Source organism: Gadus morhua, chromosome 8, assembly GCF_902167405.1.
Source record: "Gadus morhua chromosome 8, gadMor3.0, whole genome shotgun sequence".
NCBI lineage: Eukaryota > Metazoa > Chordata > Actinopteri > Gadiformes > Gadidae > Gadus > Gadus morhua.
In genome coordinates, this window is record NC_044055.1 from 12,999,445 (window position 1) to 13,018,106 (window position 18,662).

Genomic DNA, 18,662 nt, shown 5'->3' on the forward strand with positions numbered 1-18,662 from the left:
AGGATGAATCAGAAACATGGAGACGTGGGCAGAAGGAGGGGGGGGGCCTTTATTATTGTAGACGTTATTCTGGAGACCCCTGAGGGGGACGATAGGCCCCGGGAGGAGACTGACAGGGTGCTGCTAGCAAGGTGCTGCTAATAGGGTCATGCTGACAGGGTGCTCAGGGCGACAGGCCGCCCCACCCCACGGAGAGTCCGGTCAGGAGGAGTGCGGTCTGGGGAGAGAGAGCCGGATTATTGGTGTGCTCTGACATTGAATCTAGAACAGGCATCAGTTGTTGGACGTTTAGTATATCTTGCATTTGATGTTATAGTAACAGTTGATTGTTAATTTATCATTTGTTTAAGCACGTTAATTAGTTGTTCATCCTTTGGTGTGGGTAATGATGCTTTTGGCTGTGTGTAATGATGTCATCATGATGTCATCATGATGTCATGACGTCTCCTGACCATGCTCCCAGCAGGGATCCTGTTCACCGAGCTGTCCAGTCTCACATCTTCGCTGGTCACCTTCACCCAGAAGGTGGAGTAGGTCTGGACGAAGGAGGCGCTGCAACACATTGCATGATGACATCAGTACCATGACATCAGCTCCATGACATCAGATGATGACATTGACACGTCTGTCTGGCAAATACACAAATTCGTTCTTGTTAAATTAATTGTGTGTGTGTGTGTGTGTGTGTGTGTGTGTGTGTGTGTGTGTGTGTGTGTGTGTGTTTGTGTGTGTGTGTGTGTGTGTGTGTGTGTGTGTGTGTGTGTGTGTGTGTGTGTGTGTGTGTGTGTGTGTGTGTGTGTGTGTGTGTGTGTTTGTGTGTGTGTTACCAGAAGTAAATGTCTCCAGAGCTACTGTTACTAGGGGCCTCCCAGGTCACCTGGAGCCTTTGTTTCTTTGTTGGTGAAGAATGACTGATCGACGAGTTCTAGACAGACAGACAGGAACTGCTGGTAAAATAAGCTCGTAATATCTGAGGTGGAGTGATGGACTGGGGTGGAGTGAGTATCTGAGGTGGAGTGATGGACTGGGGTGGAGTGAGTATCTGGGGTGGAGTGATGGACTGGGGTGGAGTGAGTATCTGGGGTGGAGTGATGGACTGGGGTGGAGTGAGTATCTGGGGTGGAGTGAGTATCTGAGGTGGAGTGATGGACTGGGTTGGAGTGAGTATCTGAGGTGGAGTGATGGACTGGGGTGGAGTGAGTATCTGGGGTGGAGTGATGGACTGGGGTGGAGTGAGTATCTGGGGTGGAGTGATGGACTGGGTTGGAGTGAGTATCTGAGGTGGAGTGATGGACTGGGTTGGAGTGAGTATCTGGGGTGGAGTGATGGACTGGGGTGGAGTGAGTATCTGGGGTGGAGTGAGTATCTGGGGTGGAGTGAGTATCTGAGGTGGAGTGATGGACTGGGGTGGAGTGAGTATCTGAGGTGGAGTGATGGACTGGGTTGGAGTGAGTATCTGAGGTGGAGTGATGGACTGGGTTGGAGTGAGTATCTGAGGTGGAGGGATGGACTGGGGTGGAGTGAGTATCTGAGGTGGAGTGATGGACTGGGGTGGAGTGATGGACTGGGGTGGAGTGATGGACTGGGGTGGAGTGATGGACTGGGGTGGAGTGATGGACTGGGGTGGAGTGAGTATCTGGGGTGGAGTGAGTATCTGAGGTGGAGTGATGGACTGGGGTGGAGTGAGTGTTTAAGGTGGATGGGTACCTGCATGCCTCTGCAGTGGAGGGTGTTGGTGAGGCTGGTGTCGATGTTGGTGAAGCAACCCACCGGCAAACCCTCTGGTCCATCAACACAAAACACAACAACAGACCGGCTTTAGGGTTCAACATTGATAACCTTTGGTTAGTTTAGGGTTAGTTTAGGGTTGAGTTAGGGATAGCCTAGGGTTAGTATAGGGTTAGTTTATGCTTCATTCATTGTTAGTTTAGGGTTGAGTTAGCGTGAGTCACTGACCTTGGGTTAGTTTAGGGTTGAGTTAGGGTTAGTATAGGGTTAGTTTATCCTTAGTTTGTCAAAGATTTTTTTCTGTAACCCTTGTGTGAGACAATAAAGTCTTATCTATCTATCAATCGATCGATCAATCTATCTAGTTTATGGTTAGTTTAGGGTTGAGTTAGCGTGAGCACTGACCTTGGGTTAGCTTAGGGTTAGTTGAGAGTTGAGTTAGGGTTAGTTTAGGGTTGAGTTAGGGTTAGTTTATGGTTAGTTTAGGGTTCATTTAGGGTTAGTTTAGGCTTGAGTTAGGGTTAGTTTAGGGTTGAGCTGGGGTTAGTCTACGGTTAGTATAGGGTTAGTTTATGCTTTGTTTATGGTTAGTTTATGGTTAATTTAGAGATAGTTTAGGGTTGAGTTCGCATGAGTCACTCACCTTGTCCCGCGCGGCTCATAGCCTGTAGGATGAACCCCTGGAAAGGTATGGAGCCGTTGGACGCCATCTCCATGTATACTGGTGGGGGTCACATGGTGTGTTCAGAAGTGACCGTGTGTCGCTGGTTCTACACTGGTTATTCTTACTGGAAGGTTCAGAACACCAGTGATGTACCAGTGATGTACTGATGTACCGGTGATGTACCAGTGATGTATTGAGGTACCAGTGATTTACTAGTGATGTACTGATGTACCAGTGATGTACCAGTGATTTATCAGTGATTTACTGAGGTACCAGTGATGTGCCAGTGATGTACCAGTGATGTACTGAGGCACCAGTGAGGTATGTGATATACTTAGGTACCATGGATGTACTGATGTACCAGTGATGTACCAGTGAGGTACCAGTGATGTACTGAGGTACCAGTGATTTACCAGTGATTTACTGAGGTACCATGGATGTACTGATGTACCAGTGATGTACCAACAAGGTACCAGTGATGTACTGAGGTATGTGATTTACTGAGGCACCAGTGAAGTACGTGATGTACTGACATATCAGTGATGTACCAGTAAGGTTCCAGTGATGTGCTGAGGTACCAGTGAGGTACGTGATTTACTGAGGTAGCAGTGATGTACTGATGTACCAGTGAAGAACCAGTGAGGTACCAGTGATGCTGTCGCCAGGGCGGTAGGTGGAGGCGGAGGCCGACACGGTGTAGGGCGAGGCCAGGGTGGAGGCGTTGTAGGGGTGGTGGCCCGGGAGCAGCGTCTCACAGGAGGAGGCCACCGAGCCGTTGGAGAAGCCCCGCCCCTCCCTGACGCGGCCCAGCACAGCAGCCAGCAGCAGCAGCCACACAGCAGGGGGTCTGGAGGTCATCTGAGGGGAGGACACCAGGTCAGGGTATCAGGTCAGGGTATCCTATCAGGGCTAGCGGCCGGCTGTTTGAACCAAGCCATCCAACACTGAGGAAAAAGAGCCATCTGAACTTACACAGAGGATGTCCCTTAAGTCCAGCTCCTGGGGTAAGTGTCCACTCTTGTCGCTTAAAGGTTAGGTAACCAGCGGGTACTGACCCTGCTTTAGGATAAGGGGCCCCATGCCTTAGGATCGATACCCTTCTGTTAGGGTCAGGTAACCTGGTGTTAGGTACCCTGGTGTTAAGGTTAGGTACCCTGGTATTAGGGTTAGGTACCCTGGTGTTAAGGTTAGGTACCCTGGTGTTAGGGTTAGGTACCCTGGTGTTAGGGTTAGGTACCCTTGTGTTAGGTACCCTGGTGTTAGGGTTAGGTACCCTTGTGTTATGTACCCTGGTTTTGGGGTTACGTACCCTGTTGTTATGTATCCTGGTGTTAGGGTTAGGTTCCCTGGTGTTAGGGTTAGGTACCCTGGTGTTAGGTACCCTGGTGTTAGGAACCTTGATGTTAGGGCTAGGTACCCTGGTGTAAGGGTTGGGTAGCCTGGTGTGCGGCACCCTGATGTTAGGGTTAGGTACCCTGGTGTTAGGCACCCTGATGTTAGGGTTAGGTACCCTGGTGTTAGGTACCCTGGTGTTAGGTACCCTGGTGTAAGGGTTGGGTAGCCTGGTGTGCGGCACCCTGATGTTAGGGTTAGGTTCCCTGGTGTTAGGTACCTTGGTGTTAGGGTTAGGTTCCCTGGTGTTAGGTACCTTGGTGTTAGGGTTAAGTTCCCTGGTGTTAGGGTTAGGTTCCCTGGTGTTAGGTTCCCTGGTGTTAGGGTTAGGTTCCCTGGTGTTAGGGTTAGGTTCCCTGGTGTTAGGGTTCGGTACCCTGGTGTTAGGTACCCTGGTGTTAGGGTTAGGTACCCTGGTGTCAGGGTTAGGTACCCTGGTGTGAGTTAACCTGGTGTTAGGGTTAGGTACCCTGGTGTTAGGTACCCTGGTGTTAGGGTTAGGTACCCTGGTGTTAGGATTAGTTACCCTGGTGTGCGGCACCCTGATGTTAGGGTTAGGTTACCTGGTGTTAGGGTTAGGTTCCCTGGTGTTAGGGTTAGGTTCCCTGGTGTTAGGGTTAGGGAACCTGGTGTTAGGGTTAGGTACCCTGGTGTTAGGGTTAGGTTCCCTGGTGTTAGGTACCCTGGGGGTCTCTGGTTGCCGTCCGGTCATGGAGTTGCTGAGACTCCTCCGGTGCCTTACCTTGGATAACTTCTATCTGAACCGTCACCAGGGGGGTCTGGCTGACCACCAGAGCTAACAGCTACTGATTAAATGGACTGCGCTGGGCTGGGCCGGACTTGGCATTATGTATCCATTTAAATTCATGTTAAGTACATTTGAGTACATTACATCAAAAAAAATTGTGGAGATATTACCTTGAATGAAGCAAATTTTGGATTGAGGTCCTCAGGCTGTGTTAAAGTCCGTACTACAGTACTACACAAGTTAACAGTAGTCCGTACTGCAGTAGGAGTCCGTGGTAGTCGTAGTGTAGCCTAAAGGAGTCTCAGGCAGTGTACCGTACAGAGCGTCCTGTAGGTACGATGTGTATCAGATCAGTGTTCAGGACGAGAGGGTCCTTTACTCTGGGCTCCGTTTTAACGTCCACTTAGATCATGTGACCAGGATACCCCCTACAGGGGTGTGTGTGTGTGTGTGTGTGTGTGTGTGTGTGTGTGTGTGTGTGTGTGTGTGTGTGTGTGTGTGTGTGTGTGTGTGTGTGTTTTTTCTATTGAAACAGAGACTATAGGTCCAACTGAAAGCATACATAAAGTGTCCCAGCTCATGTGTCTTGCCGGTTTGGGTCTTGTTTGTTGGAGATTATGATTGCATCCCGGACTAACCACCGGGTAGAACTGCTCTCCATTGTTCTCCTGTTCAGCCGAAACCAGACTCCAGCCCCTCTTTAAGTTCTGTCCATTGTCCTCCGATACTGTCCACTCCAGTCGGCACCCTTCTCAGACCCACTCCCTCCTGCTGTAGTGGTTACCACGGCAGCCCCCCTCAGATTAATGTAATGCTCTTACTAGTTTAATAGTCTCAGGACATTGTTTACTCTTTGGTTATGTCCCATGAAGTCTTAGAAATGCTTAGTTCAGGTACTAGTTAGAGATGGGTAGTTTAGGTATTAGGTTAGAGATATGAAGTTTAGGTACTATGTTAGAGATGGTTAGTTTAGGTGTTAGATTAGAGATGGGTAGTTTAGGTGTGAGTTTGGAAATGGGTAGTTTAGGGGTTGGGTAAGAGATGGTTAGTTCAGGGGTTAGGTCAGAGATGGTTAGTTTAAGTGATAGGTTAGAAATGGTTATTTTAGGTGTTAGGTTAGAGATGAGTAGTTAGGTGTTAGGTTAGAGATTGTTGGTTTAGGTGTTAGTTTAGAGTTGGTTAGTATAGGGGTTAGATTAAAGATGGGTAGTTTAGATGTAGGTTACCGATGATTATGCATTAGGCTAGAGACAGTCAGACGGGTCGGTAACAGTTGTTTATTCAGTAAACCACAAAAACATAGATCTCAGTAAACAAGAAACAGGTAAACAAACAGTGTACAGTCTGGTCACCCTGGCCATGCTAGCTTGTTGCTAGGAAGCAGGCTATTCTGTTGCTGAGGAGCAAGTTAGCCTGTTGCTAGGGAGATGGCTAGCCTGTTGCCCGCCCACACACACACAGAGTGTGAGTGAGTGTGAGTGTGAGTGTGAGTGTGTGTGTGTGTTTCTGTATTTTGATTGGTCCATGGGCCAGTCACTCACTGTTCTGTTACTACAGTACAGATAGAGCTGCCTTGTGATTGGGTGCTGACCTGCCCTCACCTTGTCCTTGTTTCAACAGAGAGAGTGTGTGTGTGTTGTGGAGGCCCAGAGGTCAGGGGGTCAGGCTGTAGCAGGCCGGGCAGCAGGCCTTCCTGTAGTATCAGGGGTCAGGGTGAGGTCAGGGGTCAGGCTGTAGCAGGCCTGGCAGCAGGCCTTCCTGTAGTACCAGTGGTCAGGGGTCATGGTGAGGTCAGGGGTCAGGGGGTCAGGCTGTAGCAGGCCTGGCAGCAGGCCTTCCTGTAGTACCAGGGGTCAGGGGTCATGGTGAGGTCAGGGGTCAGGTGGTCAGGCTGTAGCAGGCCTGGCAGCAGGCCTTCCTGTAGTACCAGTGGGAGCACAGTTTGATCTTCAGCACCAGAGCGCAGTTCGCGGTCGGCTTATCCTGACAGGAGGAGTCCAGCTGCACGGAGACCGGGGGCGGAGCTACAAACACACACACACACACACACACACACACACACACACACACACACACACACACACACACACACACACACACACACACACACACACACACACACACACACACACACACACACTTATATCAGGTCGTAGTCCTCATGGTTCTATACCTGGGGGTTCTATAGGTGCTAGTATTTATGATGTTATACCTGGGGGTTCTATAGGTGCTAGTATTTATGATGTTATACCTGGGGGTTCTATAGGTGCTAGTATTTATGATGTTATACCTGGGGGTTCTATAGGTGCTAGTATTTATGATGTTATACCTGGGGGTTCTATAGGTGCTAGTATTTATGATATTATACCTGGGGGTTCGGTAGGGCAGCTCATGACGTCACAGCTCTGTCTGGCCTCAGGTTTGAGGGAGGAGTCACAGCTGTGGCCCCTGGTTACAAGCTCCTCCCCCTGGTAACACTTGACCTCGCGGACACGGATGCCACTCCCACACGTCTTACTGCACTGAGGGGGGAGGGGAGGACAGACAGGCAGACAGACAGACAGACAGGTGGTGAGAAAGATTGGTTAGACAGACATGTAGAGAGACAGGTGCATGAGACAGACGGGAGTGAGACGGGTACCTGGGACCAGGAGGTCGTGAACCACTTGGAGCAGGGCCTCTGGAAGCAGGAGGAGGAGCTCTCTGGTTTGGGGGTGTGGCCACAGCTGCTTCCAGGGAACTCTTTGAACACGCCCCCTTCCAGCCCTGCACAGACCACCTGTCGTAGCCGCAAGCCCCGCCCACATGACGCGTTGCACTGCAAACAAGCACACACACACCATCGATTTTCCACAGCTATCTTAGCTAAAGCATGGTGTGTGTGTGTGTGTGTGTGTGTGTGTGTGTGTGTGTGTGTGTGTGTGTACCTGCTGCCACTCCTGCTCCACCCAGTGGGCGGGGCAGTCCCGATCTCCACACGGGTACACGGCCAGCGGGCGTGCTGATTGGTCGCACTGCTCCTCTGACATCACCACCCCCCCCGCTGAGCGGCACGCCACCGCACGCATCATCCGGCCCTCCCCACACACACCGGAGCACTACACACACAGAGACACACGAGCACACGCACACACAGAAACACACAGACAGACACACACACACACACACACACACACACACACACACACACACACACACACACACACACACACACACACACACACACACACACACACACAGACAGACAGACAGACAGACAGACAGACAGACAGACAGACAGACAGACAGACACACACAAAGAAAAGACACCATGTTACCTCGTCCATTAATGTGTGTAATTGTTTGTGTGTTGTGGATGCGGTGGCTCAGGTCATGTGACTCACAGGCCCCCAATCAGAGACGGTCCAGCGCCGGTCGCAGGGTGGGCCTTCACACTCCTGGCTTCCGATTGGCTGAGAGGAGTCGTTACAGAGGCGGGTCTCCATGGAGCAGCGGACGTCACGAGAACGAAGACCCCTCAGACCACAGCGGGCAGAGCACTACACGCACACCCACACACACATACACAGACACACACATTCTGTCACCTTTACTTCCCTTGCAATAAAAAAATCCATAGATACACACACACAGATATACTGACCTCTGACCAATCAGAGACCTCCCACTGAGGCCCACAGCTCTGACCATGGCAGACCTTCCTATTGGCCGGCTTGTGCAGGTCATGCGAGAGGCAGAGCGAATCGTAGACAGAGGAGTCCAGGCCCGGTGACATCATCTTCCAGCAGCGCACCGTCCGGAACTGGAAACCCTCCGCACAGGTCCGGGAGCACTCACTCCACCCGCTGGTCTCCCACCTGGTACAAAACACACCTGGTACATCATACAACTAGCACACAACACACCTGCTCTCACCTGGTACACAACACACCTGCTCTCACCTGGTACACAACACACCTGCTCTCACCTGGTACACAACACACCTGCTCTCACCTGGTACACAACACACCTGCTCTCACCTGGTACACAACACACATGGTACACAACACACCTGCTCTCACCTGGTACACAACACACCTGCTCTCACCTGGTACACAACACACCTGCTCTCACCTGGTACACAACACTCCTGGTACATAACACACCTGCTCTCACCTGGTACACAACACACCTGCTCTCACCTGGTACACAACACACCTGCTCTCACCTGGTACACAACACACCTGCTCTCACCTGGTACACAACACTCCTGGTACACAACACACCTGCCCTCACCTGGTATATAACACACCTGCCCTCACCTGGTACATAACACACCTGCTCTCACCTGGTACACAACACACCTGCTCTCACCTGGTACACAACACACCTGGTACATAACACACCTGCTCTCACCTGGTACACAACACACCTGCTCTGACATGGTACACAACACAACTGGTCCCATCTGGTGCTACTCAGTACCTCAGTTCTAGTACATTACTAGTTACCACTAACTAGTTAACCACTAGTTAACACTAACTCCACCCAGTGGTCTCCTACCTGTTACCAGAAGCAGGAGTGTTCTAGTAGAGCTAGTATAACTAGCAGGACTAGGCCAGCACTAGGTTAGTACCAGGTTAGTGTCAGCACTAGGTTAGTACCAGGTTATGGTTAGTACTAGGTTAGTACCAGGTGAGTGTCAGTACAAGGTTAGTTCTAGGTTAGTGTTGGTTATAGGTTAGTACCAGGTTAGTGCAAGCTAGGTACTTAGTACCAGGTTAGTGTTAGTAGTGTACCTGGGGGGACACTCCTTTCCGTTACAGAACTCGTGTGTGGGTTCGGGTCGCGTCAACGAGTCACAGTAGCTGTTTTCTACTTCAGTACCATCGTAGCGTACACACATAGCATAGCTGGTACTGATACCTGCAACACACACATATAGAATAGCTGGTACTTATACCTGTAACACACACACACAGAGCTGGTACTGATACCTGAAACACACACACATAGCTGGTACTGATACCTGAAACACACACACACATAACATAGCTGGTACTCATACTGCAGGAGTGTGTGTTACCTGTGGTGTGTGTGTTACCTGTGGTGTGTGTGGGTGTGTGTGTGTGTGTGTGTGTGTGTGTGTGTGTGTGTGTGTGTGTGTGTGTGTGTGTGTGTGTGTGTGTGTGTGTGTGTGTGTGTGTGTGTGTGTGTATAATATAATTCAATGCAATGAATGTCATTGCATTGAATACAGAGTATTAACGAAACTAAGGTTCAATGTGCCACGCCTTATCAGTTCTTTGAAAAAGAAGAAGAAATAGTATAATAAATATAAATATGTAACAATGCGGGACATAGACAGATTGTCTAACATCTACCCATCCCTCCCTGACCAAAGGGAGTGTGTGTGTTACTTGTGTGTGTGTTTGTGTTTGTTTTACCTGTGTTTGTGTGTGTTTTACCTGTGTGTGTGTGTGTGTGTGTGTGTGTGTGTGTGTGTGTGTGTGTGTGTGTGTGTGTGTGTGTGTGTGTGTGTGTGTGTGTGTGTGTGTTACCTGTAGTGCAGGTGGAGCTACAGGGGGCGTTGCCAGAGATCTTCCAGCGGTACATATCAGCCAGGCTGACCTCGGCCACACCCACATCAGAGGCCACACCCACATCAAAGTCATTACTGAGAGAGAGCGAGAGAGACTGTTAATTGACAGTGTGTATCCAGTGGGTATATCCAGTGTGTATCCAGTGTGTGTGTTACCTCTCAGTGCTGACTGTGAGCTCTGCTGCCATCTGCTGGAGCTCAAGAGCAACCCCAGGGGGCGTGTCTCCACGAGGGGGCGTGTCTCCGCGAGGGGGCGTGTCTCCACGAGGGGGCGTGTCTCCACGAGGGGTCGTGTCTCCATGAGGGGGCGTTTCTCCACGAGGGGATGTGTCTTGGCTAGGCGGCGTGTTGGGGTCGGGGTCTGTCAGCGGTGTGTGGGGGGGAGGGGGCTCGTAGCCCAAGGCCGTGTGTGTGGTCATGTGTGTGAGGTTGTACTGCCCCTCACCCAGAACCACTGGAACAAGACGTTGTGTATATAAGTACACATAAGTAGACAATTACATACACACGTAGCATTCATGTTGTGGTCTAAGGTACAAATGAACACCATAAATGCCCGTTCCCCAACCTGAATCCACCCCCTAGAGCAGACACTCCTCCACCCAGTAGAGCAGACACTCCTCCACCACTAGAGCAGACACTCCTCCACCACTAGAGCAGACACTCCTCCACCCCCTAGAACAGACACTCCTCCACCACCCCAGAGCAGACACTCCTCCACCACTAGAGCAGACACTCCTCCACCCCCTAGAACAGACACTCCTCCACCACCCCAGAGCAGACACTCCTCCACCACTTGAGCAGACACTCCTCCACCACTAGAGCAGACGCTCCTCCACCTCCTAGAGCAGACACTCCTCCACCACTAGAGCAGACATTCCTCCACCACTAGAGCAGACACTCCTCCACCACTAGAGCAGACACTCCTCCACCTCCTAGAGCAGACACTCCTCCACCACTAGAGCAGACACTCCTCCACCTCCTAGAGCAGACACTCCTCCACCACTAGAGCAGACACTCCTCCACCACTAGAGCAGACACTCCTCCACCTCCTAGAGCAGACACTCCTCCACCACTAGAGCAGACACTCCTCCACCACTAGAGCAGACACTCCTCCACCTCCTAGAGCAGACACTCCTCCACCCAGTAGAGCAGACACTCCTCCACCCACTGGTTTCCTACCAGAGGACTTCCTGGTAGCCAGCGCGTTTTCCAGACCAATTGATTGGTTGCCTGGTCGGGGCAGAGGGGCGGGAAGAGCCAGCAGGAGATCCAGGAAGTGACCTCGGTGGTGGAAGAGGAGGGGCTTAGAGGGGTGGGTGTGGTTCCCGGGCTCGCTGTCGATGGAGTTGGAGCTGCCGCTCCCTGAAGAGAGAACGCAGCGTTAGAACGCTAGCACCGTTAGCAGAGTTAGAACAGCTGCTATGTTGGGAACGTTAGCACAGTTAGCATGCTAGCAACGTTACCATAGTAGCCAGGCGAAGAGAAGACGACAAACAGCAGGAGGGAGGGAGGGGGAGAGAGAGAGAGAGAGAGAGAGAGAGAGAGAGAGAGAGAATCTCAAACAGGGTCCTACTGTAGGCGGCGGGGGGGCGGGGCTCCTGCAGGTCGTTGTGTCGGTACTCATCACTGATGACCGCGTCGAATGGATGGTAGACCAACATGGCCACCGGCGGGGGGGGGCTGGGCGTCTGCAGCTCCTGGACAGACGCTGCCCCTTGCGGCGGGCCTGCCGCCACCTGTTCAGTGCCTGGGCGGCTGTGATTGGCCTCTCTCAGGTCCACCTCGTTGTGGGTTTGGTTTAGGATGGCGGGTCCGCTCGTGATGTCATCTCCTCTGGTGATGTCATCGGTGATGACAGGGGGCGGTGTGATGTCATCGGTGATGTCACGAGGCAGTATGAACTCGTAGGTAATGTAGGGAAGTTTCCCGTTTAAGTTGTAGTACTGGAAACACACACAGAGACACTGCTGGAGACCCAGAGAGGTGGGGTTGGTGTCCCTGTGTGTCCCTGTGTGTGTGTCTGTGTCTGTGTCTGTGTGTGTGTGTACCATGAGGTTGAGTCCCTGCTGGGGGTGCGTGTGTGTGTGTGTGTGTGTGTGTGTGTGTGTGTGTGTGTGTGTGTGTGTGTGTGTGTGTGTGTGTGTGTGTGTGTGTGTGTGTGTGTGTGTGTACCATGAGGTTGAGTCCCTGCTGTGTGTGTGTGTACCATGAGGTTGAGTCCCTGCTGTGTGTGTGTGTGTGTGTGTGTGTGTGTGTGTGTGTGTGTGTGTGTGTGTGTGTGTGTGTGTGTGTGTGTGTGTGTGTGTGTGTGTGTGTGTGTGTGTGTGTGTGTGTACCATGAGGTTGAGGCCCTGCTGCGTGGGCCCCTGCCCGCTGATGTACTCCAGGCCGTCGGCGGCGGAGGCTCCAGGCCGCCGGTACTTCAGCACCGTTCCCGCCACGCGGAAGTTACGCGGGTTGTCGATGACGCTGTCTCCGTTGAAGAAGAAGTTCCCCGCCTCGTCCGACAGCGCTAGAATGAGCATTAGATATCACAGCGCTATCATTAGCATCAGATAGCACAGCGCTAGCAGGAGCATCAGAAGCACAGCACCAGCATTAGCGCTGGATGGCACAGTGCTAGCATAAGCATCAGATAGGACAGCCTAACAATTGCATAAAAACACCCTCAGCATTCAGCACTGACCTATGACCTCTGACCTCACCCAGGATGTACTGGGTCTTGACCTGTGCGCTTTGACCTCACCCAGGATGTTCTGGGTCTTGAATTATGACTTTCAACCTCACAATGGATGTTCTAGGTCTTGACCTATTACCTTTGATTTCATCCAGGATGTTCTAGGTCTTGACTTATGACCTTTGACCTCACCCTGGATGTTGACATTTAACCTCACCAAGGATGTTCTGGGTCTTGACCTATGACCTTTGACCTAACTGTGGGTGTTCTAGGTTTTGACCCATGAACTTTGACCTCACCCAGGATGTTCTCGGTCCTGCGTCTCTCGATGATCTGGATGTCTCTCGCTCCGGCCGGGATGTTGGTGATGAACGCGTAGCCTAGCCGTAGACAACCACAACACGCTAGGTTAGCATCCAGCTGGGGTCACGTGATGGGAGGGTCAGCTGGATTACCCAGAAACCCGATCTTCATCTCGAACTGCACTACCAAGATACCCCTTCTTCATCTAGAACTGCATTTCCAAGAAACCCCTTCTTCATCTAGAACTGCATTACCCAGAAACCCCTTCTTCATCTAGAACTACATATCCAAGAAACCCCTTATTCATGTAGAACTGCATTTCCCAGAAACTCCCTCTTCATCTAGCACTACATTTCCCAGAAACCCTTCTTGAAGACCTAGACGGCTGAGAAACCGTGTAGTGTTCCAGAAGTGACCTAAGGTCCCGTTGGACGGTTTAGTTTTGGTCGGTGCCAGGCACCCATTTATTCCACAATGTGCCCAACATGGTAGTTTCCTCTGCTTGAAGAACACCGCAAGCAATTGCGGCGCCGTAGCCACGGCCTAATGGTGGCGGTAGTGAACCAATGGGGACGTCACGCCCATATGTAGACTTTGGTAGGGAACCAATCGTTCTCTAATGTGGCCCTAGTTTCCGTCATAACCCGGGCTTAACCAATAGGTCTGATCTTACCAACTGGAATACTGTGTGTGTGTGTGTGTGTGTGTGTGTGTGTGTGTGTGTGTGTGTGTGTGTGTGTGTGTGTGTGTGTGTGTGTGTGTGTTACCTAACTGTGTGAGTCCCTTTCTGTAGGTTCCAGAGACGCGCTGACAGGAAGTCCCGTCTCCTCCGCAGACGCCACAGCGGTCGCCTGACTTCCTGCTGTACAGCTGTCCATCACAGCTAACCGGCTAGCAGAGAAGCGCCGCTAGTTAGCTTTAGCCAGGGAGTTAGCTAGATAGTTAGCTTGTTAGCCAGATGGTTAGCTTATTAGCCAGATGGTTAGTTTGATAGCCACATTGGTCAGTCTAGTTATTCTTTGTTTGCTATAGGGTTCTGGAGGGATTACTACTATAACTAGTCAGATGGTCAACTAGCTGCACAGTTAACTAACTCTGTAATAGGCCTGCACGATTCTGTGAAATATATGAATCACGATTTTTTAGCTTAGAATTGGTATCACGATTCTCTGCCACGATTTCTTTCTCACGAAATGTAGTTTTTATTGTAAACATGAAACCAAAACAAAAATAAAATTATGGCAGTACCAAACATAGCTTTTTGGCACCTCTAGCACGTTGCGTTTCATATGGCCCTTTATAACTGATTAAAGTGCAGGATTAAAAACGGAATGATTTATTTTGTACATTTAGCAGCAGATTGTCTTTAATTGCTGGCCTTTTATAACTACTGAACCAACTCTACACACCTGTAAATTAAGGCTTTAAAAATAAATAAATAAATAAAATTACATAAATATATATTATATATACATAATTAATTTGTAAAAAAATTAAATCCACAGAGGTGTAAATCGAGATCGCGATTTATTGTGCAGGCCTACTCAGTAATTAACGAATACTAGTACTGGTCACTAGTTAGTTGACTAGATGTACCTGCAGACCCCCTCAATGCAGACCCTAGCCAGCTTGGCGTCCCGGCAGAATGGTAACTAGTTTGTGGACTAGTTAACTAGTTAGTTGACTAGTTAGCTGTTTACCTGGCAGACCCCCTCGATGCAGACCCCGGTCAGCTTGGCGTCCCGGCAGAAGGTACCGTCGTGGGCAGGCACCAGCAGCTGGCGCTCACCGCTCTGTGTGCTGCACTGCAGGTCACATGGCTTGTTGGAGATGCTGATGTAATCAGCTGACCGGCCAATCAGGACAGAAAGAGAGACGTTTGAACACAGCCTATTATCTTAGGAGAATTATCTTCAAGAAACAGACTGACTTACTGTTTGAATCACTTAATGTTCAACTGACTGGTTAGCTGAGTACAGGACTAGTAACTTGTGGCTGACTGGTTACCTGGGTACAGGACTAGTTACTAGTTGCTGACTGGTTACCTGGGTACAGGACTAGTAACTAGTGGCTGACTGGTTACCTGGCCACAGGACTAGTAACTTGTGGCCGACAGGTTACCTGGATACAGGACTTGTAACTAGTGACTGACTGCTTACCTGGGTACAGTGGGATCCACTGGTAGTGGGTTTTTCCGAAGGCCTTGGAATTGAACTGGGAACACTGGTGCTGCTTGAAGCTCACGCTGAGACTGGGACATGGCTACAGACACACACACACACACACACACACACACACACACACACACACACACACACACACACACACACACACACACACACACACACACACACACACACACACACACTACATTCAGTCAAAGGTCTAATATATATATTTAATAATCAAATGTTCTGGCAGACAGACACACATGCGGGCAGACAGATAGACAGAACGACAGGCTGGCAGACAGACAGGCAGACCGAAGCCAGACAGGCAGACAGGCAGACAGTACCTGTATAGGACAGAGTTGATATTTTTTGGCTGAGCCCAGACAGTATGAACTGTTAATGTTCTGGGCAGGAGTCAACCTGAAAGCGACAAATGAGGACAGGGAATTAAAGACTGACCAATGAGGACAGGGCAATAATGACTGACCAATGAGGACAGGGCATTAATGACTGACCAATGAGGACAGGGCATTAATGACTGACCAATGAGGACAGGGCATTAATGACTGACCAATTGGGACAGAGCATTAATGACGATGAGGTTACTATTCAACTCACTGTTTATGTCATTATGATCTAGCTCCTAATATTAGGATAAAGGAGAGGAGGAGAAAGGAGAGGAGGGGAGAGGAGACAAGGAGAGAAAGAGAGTAGAGAAGAAGGATGAACTCTACAGCAGGTTGACAATTATCAGTCAGAAACTGTGTGTGTGTGTGTGTGTGTGTGTGTGTGTGTGTGTGTGTGTGTGTGTGTGTGTGTGTGTGTGTGTGTGTGTGTGTGTGTGTGTGTGTGTGTGTGTGTGTGTGTGTGTGTACCTCTGTATAAGACAGTGTCTCTCCTGACTCCTCACTCCTCCTCCGCAGCTCCTGGAGCAGGAGGACCAGCTGGACCACTCCCCCCACCACTCAAACACCTCCTCCTTCACACACACAAACACACAGACACAGACACACACACTCAGTCACCTTCACTGTGTGTGTGTGTGTGTGTGTGTGTGTGTGTGTGTGTGTGTGTGTGTGTGTGTGTGTGTGTGTGTGTGTGTGTGTGTGTGTGTGTGTGTGTGTGTGTGGGGTACCTGTGTGGTTCTGTGCGGATCTACACTCTCATCACTTCTGTCCTGCCAAACACACACACACACACACACACACACACACACACACACACACACACACACACACACACACACACACACACACACACACACACACACACACACACACACACACATCGGTATCAATACAACTAACTAGTTCATTACACCAATATCAAAAAATTCCTGTGTGTGTGTGGACTGCATCACAGTATAGCAGGTCAATATGTGGTCACTAGAGATGGCCTAACACCTCTTCCACCAGGACAGTTCCTCTGAACAGCTCTGAGCAGCTGACCTTAACCTACTAACCAGCTCTGAGAAGCTGACCTTAACCTAATAAGCAGCTCTGAGCAGCTGACCTTAACCTACTAACCAGACTGCTTTGATGTGGAGAGGAGGAGAGAGAGGAGAGGAGGAGGAGGGAGCGAAGGAGACGACAGGAATATGTGACCGCGGAGGAACAGAAGAGAACAGCAGAGTTGGTCGGTGGGAGCCGCTACACCACAACAACAACAACAACAACAACAACAACAACAACAACAACGAGAGGCTCTCCTCCTCAGCCCGTATTCTGCTAGTCTTCAACGCTCTGAAGCGAGGCGTCCTTTAAGGTCCATGAAACTCAGAGAAACACCAACACGATAGTTTAACATCGACGTACAAGCGGGGTTTACACACCATCAACCCCAACCTCAGCCTCGCAGTCCGGGACCCTCAAGAAACACTTCTAGCTGTTTAACTGGTCTACAGAAACACTTAAACTGTTTAAACTGGTTTACAGAAACACTTCAACTGGTTTAACTGGTCTACAGAAACAATTCCGCTGGTTTAACTGGTCTACAGAAAGATTTCCACTGGTTAAACTGGTCCACAGAAACACTTCCAGCGGTTAAACCGGTATAGCGAAAGACTTCCAGCGGTTTAACTGGTCTACAGAAACACTTCCACTGGTTAAACTGGTCAACAGAAACACTTCCAGAGGTTTAACTGGTCTGCAGAAACACTTCCAGCGGTTGAACTGGTCAACACTGGTCGTGTTGCTGTATCTAGCCGTGTAAAGCAGAGGCACCAGAGAGCCGCAGCGCCGGGGAGAGGGAGCGGAGAAGAGGACCGGCCCCGCGGGGAGGAGGGAAGGGGCTCCCGCTTACCTTGGGGGCCCAGTTGCTGGCTCCCGGTACAAACACAACGTGCAGGAGAAGCACCGCGGAGGCTCCGGTACCGAACATGGTTCATTCAGGAGCCGACAACACCTCCCCGACCTGCTCCTCCCCCTCCTGAACCGCTCCTCCCCCTCCTCAAACTGCTCCTCCCCCTCCCAAACCGCTCCTCCCCCTCCGTAAACTGCTCCTCCCCCTCCTCAAACTGCCCCCCCCCCCCTCCTCAAACTGCTCCTCCTCCTCCGTTATCTGCTCCTCTACCTCCCAAAACTGCTCCCCCCCTCGCCCTGCTCCTCTTCCTCCCCATACAGTTCTTCCTCCTCCTCCTCCTCCTCCTCCTCCTCCTCCTCCTCCTCCTCCTCCTCCTCCCCACCATACTCCTTCTCCTCCTCATCCCCACATACCTCCTCCTTCTCCCCCCATCCCACTCCTCCTAACTTGTTATAAGACCTTCTTTGTAGAAGGTCTAACAGCATTAGAATAGGTTTGGTACGCATTGATACTTCATGTTTATTTTTGTTGGTGATTCTCCGCTATTTGGAGAGGAGTCGTCATGTTGAATATGAAGGAAGACTTCCAGTCACCTAAGCTGAGGAAGACGTCTCCCCTGATAAACCGTAAAAAATCCTACCATGTCTCCCATAATGACACATTATCACGTCTCCATTAGACCAACGAGGATAGGGACTCTGACGTCACTCCACCCGTCACTCTCCCACGAGGGCGGCGGCCGTCGCGATGTGACGTCACCATGCACACGTTGTTGTCACTGCTGCTGTGTGGTTGAACTATTAACCACTTATCATATACATATAATATATACAGTTTTACAATCACACAAGGCAAACAAAGCTTTAATATCAAGCCAGAACAGTTAAAGTTCACTAAACCAGTTATTAATCACTTGGCCAGTTATAGTTCAGTAAACAAGTTATAGTTCACTAAACCAGTCCAGTTATAGTTCACTAAACCAGAAAATATAATATTATATACTTTTATATACTTCTGATTTTATTATTTTATATTTCTTAAAACAGATTACAGGGAAGTATATGGGAATACAACTCAAACCAATAAGTGATTAA

At 50.2% G+C, this 18,662-nt stretch overlaps 2 protein-coding genes across 5 annotated transcripts; both read right to left on the reverse strand.

Moving 5' to 3' along the window:
• Positions 1 to 29: 29 nt before the first annotated feature.
• Positions 30 to 4,975, reverse strand: LOC115549246 (ferric-chelate reductase 1). The gene is made up of 7 exons (XM_030364352.1): positions 4,703 to 4,975; positions 3,040 to 3,250; positions 2,372 to 2,449; positions 1,708 to 1,781; positions 828 to 925; positions 453 to 552; positions 30 to 217 (listed from the first exon to the last, which is right to left on the reverse strand). Exons 2-7 carry the CDS (start codon positions 3,248 to 3,250, stop codon positions 164 to 166), a joined length of 615 nt encoding a protein of 204 aa, XP_030220212.1. The 5' UTR covers positions 4,703 to 4,975; the 3' UTR covers positions 30 to 163.
• An 814-nt stretch (positions 4,976 to 5,789) lies between these two features.
• Positions 5,790 to 17,700, reverse strand: si:ch211-267e7.3 (ADAMTS-like protein 2). 4 transcript variants are annotated; one of them, XM_030364292.1, is made up of 20 exons: positions 17,569 to 17,700; positions 16,403 to 16,444; positions 16,143 to 16,246; positions 15,612 to 15,687; positions 15,256 to 15,358; positions 14,797 to 14,942; positions 13,864 to 13,987; positions 13,093 to 13,173; positions 12,453 to 12,628; positions 11,690 to 12,059; positions 11,296 to 11,478; positions 10,270 to 10,567; positions 10,073 to 10,188; positions 9,311 to 9,437; positions 8,176 to 8,389; positions 7,916 to 8,071; positions 7,460 to 7,630; positions 7,174 to 7,350; positions 6,901 to 7,054; positions 5,790 to 6,556 (listed from the first exon to the last, which is right to left on the reverse strand). In XM_030364292.1, exons 1-20 carry the CDS (start codon positions 17,644 to 17,646, stop codon positions 6,411 to 6,413), a joined length of 3,042 nt encoding a protein of 1,013 aa, XP_030220152.1. In that variant the 5' UTR covers positions 17,647 to 17,700; the 3' UTR covers positions 5,790 to 6,410. The 4 variants fall into 4 exon arrangements, with proteins under 4 accessions (XP_030220152.1, XP_030220153.1, XP_030220155.1 ...); XM_030364293.1 differs by lacking the exon at positions 16,403 to 16,444; XM_030364294.1 differs by lacking the exon at positions 5,790 to 6,556 and having other exon boundaries at positions 6,901 to 7,049.
• Between the last annotated feature and the right edge of the window lie 962 nt (positions 17,701 to 18,662).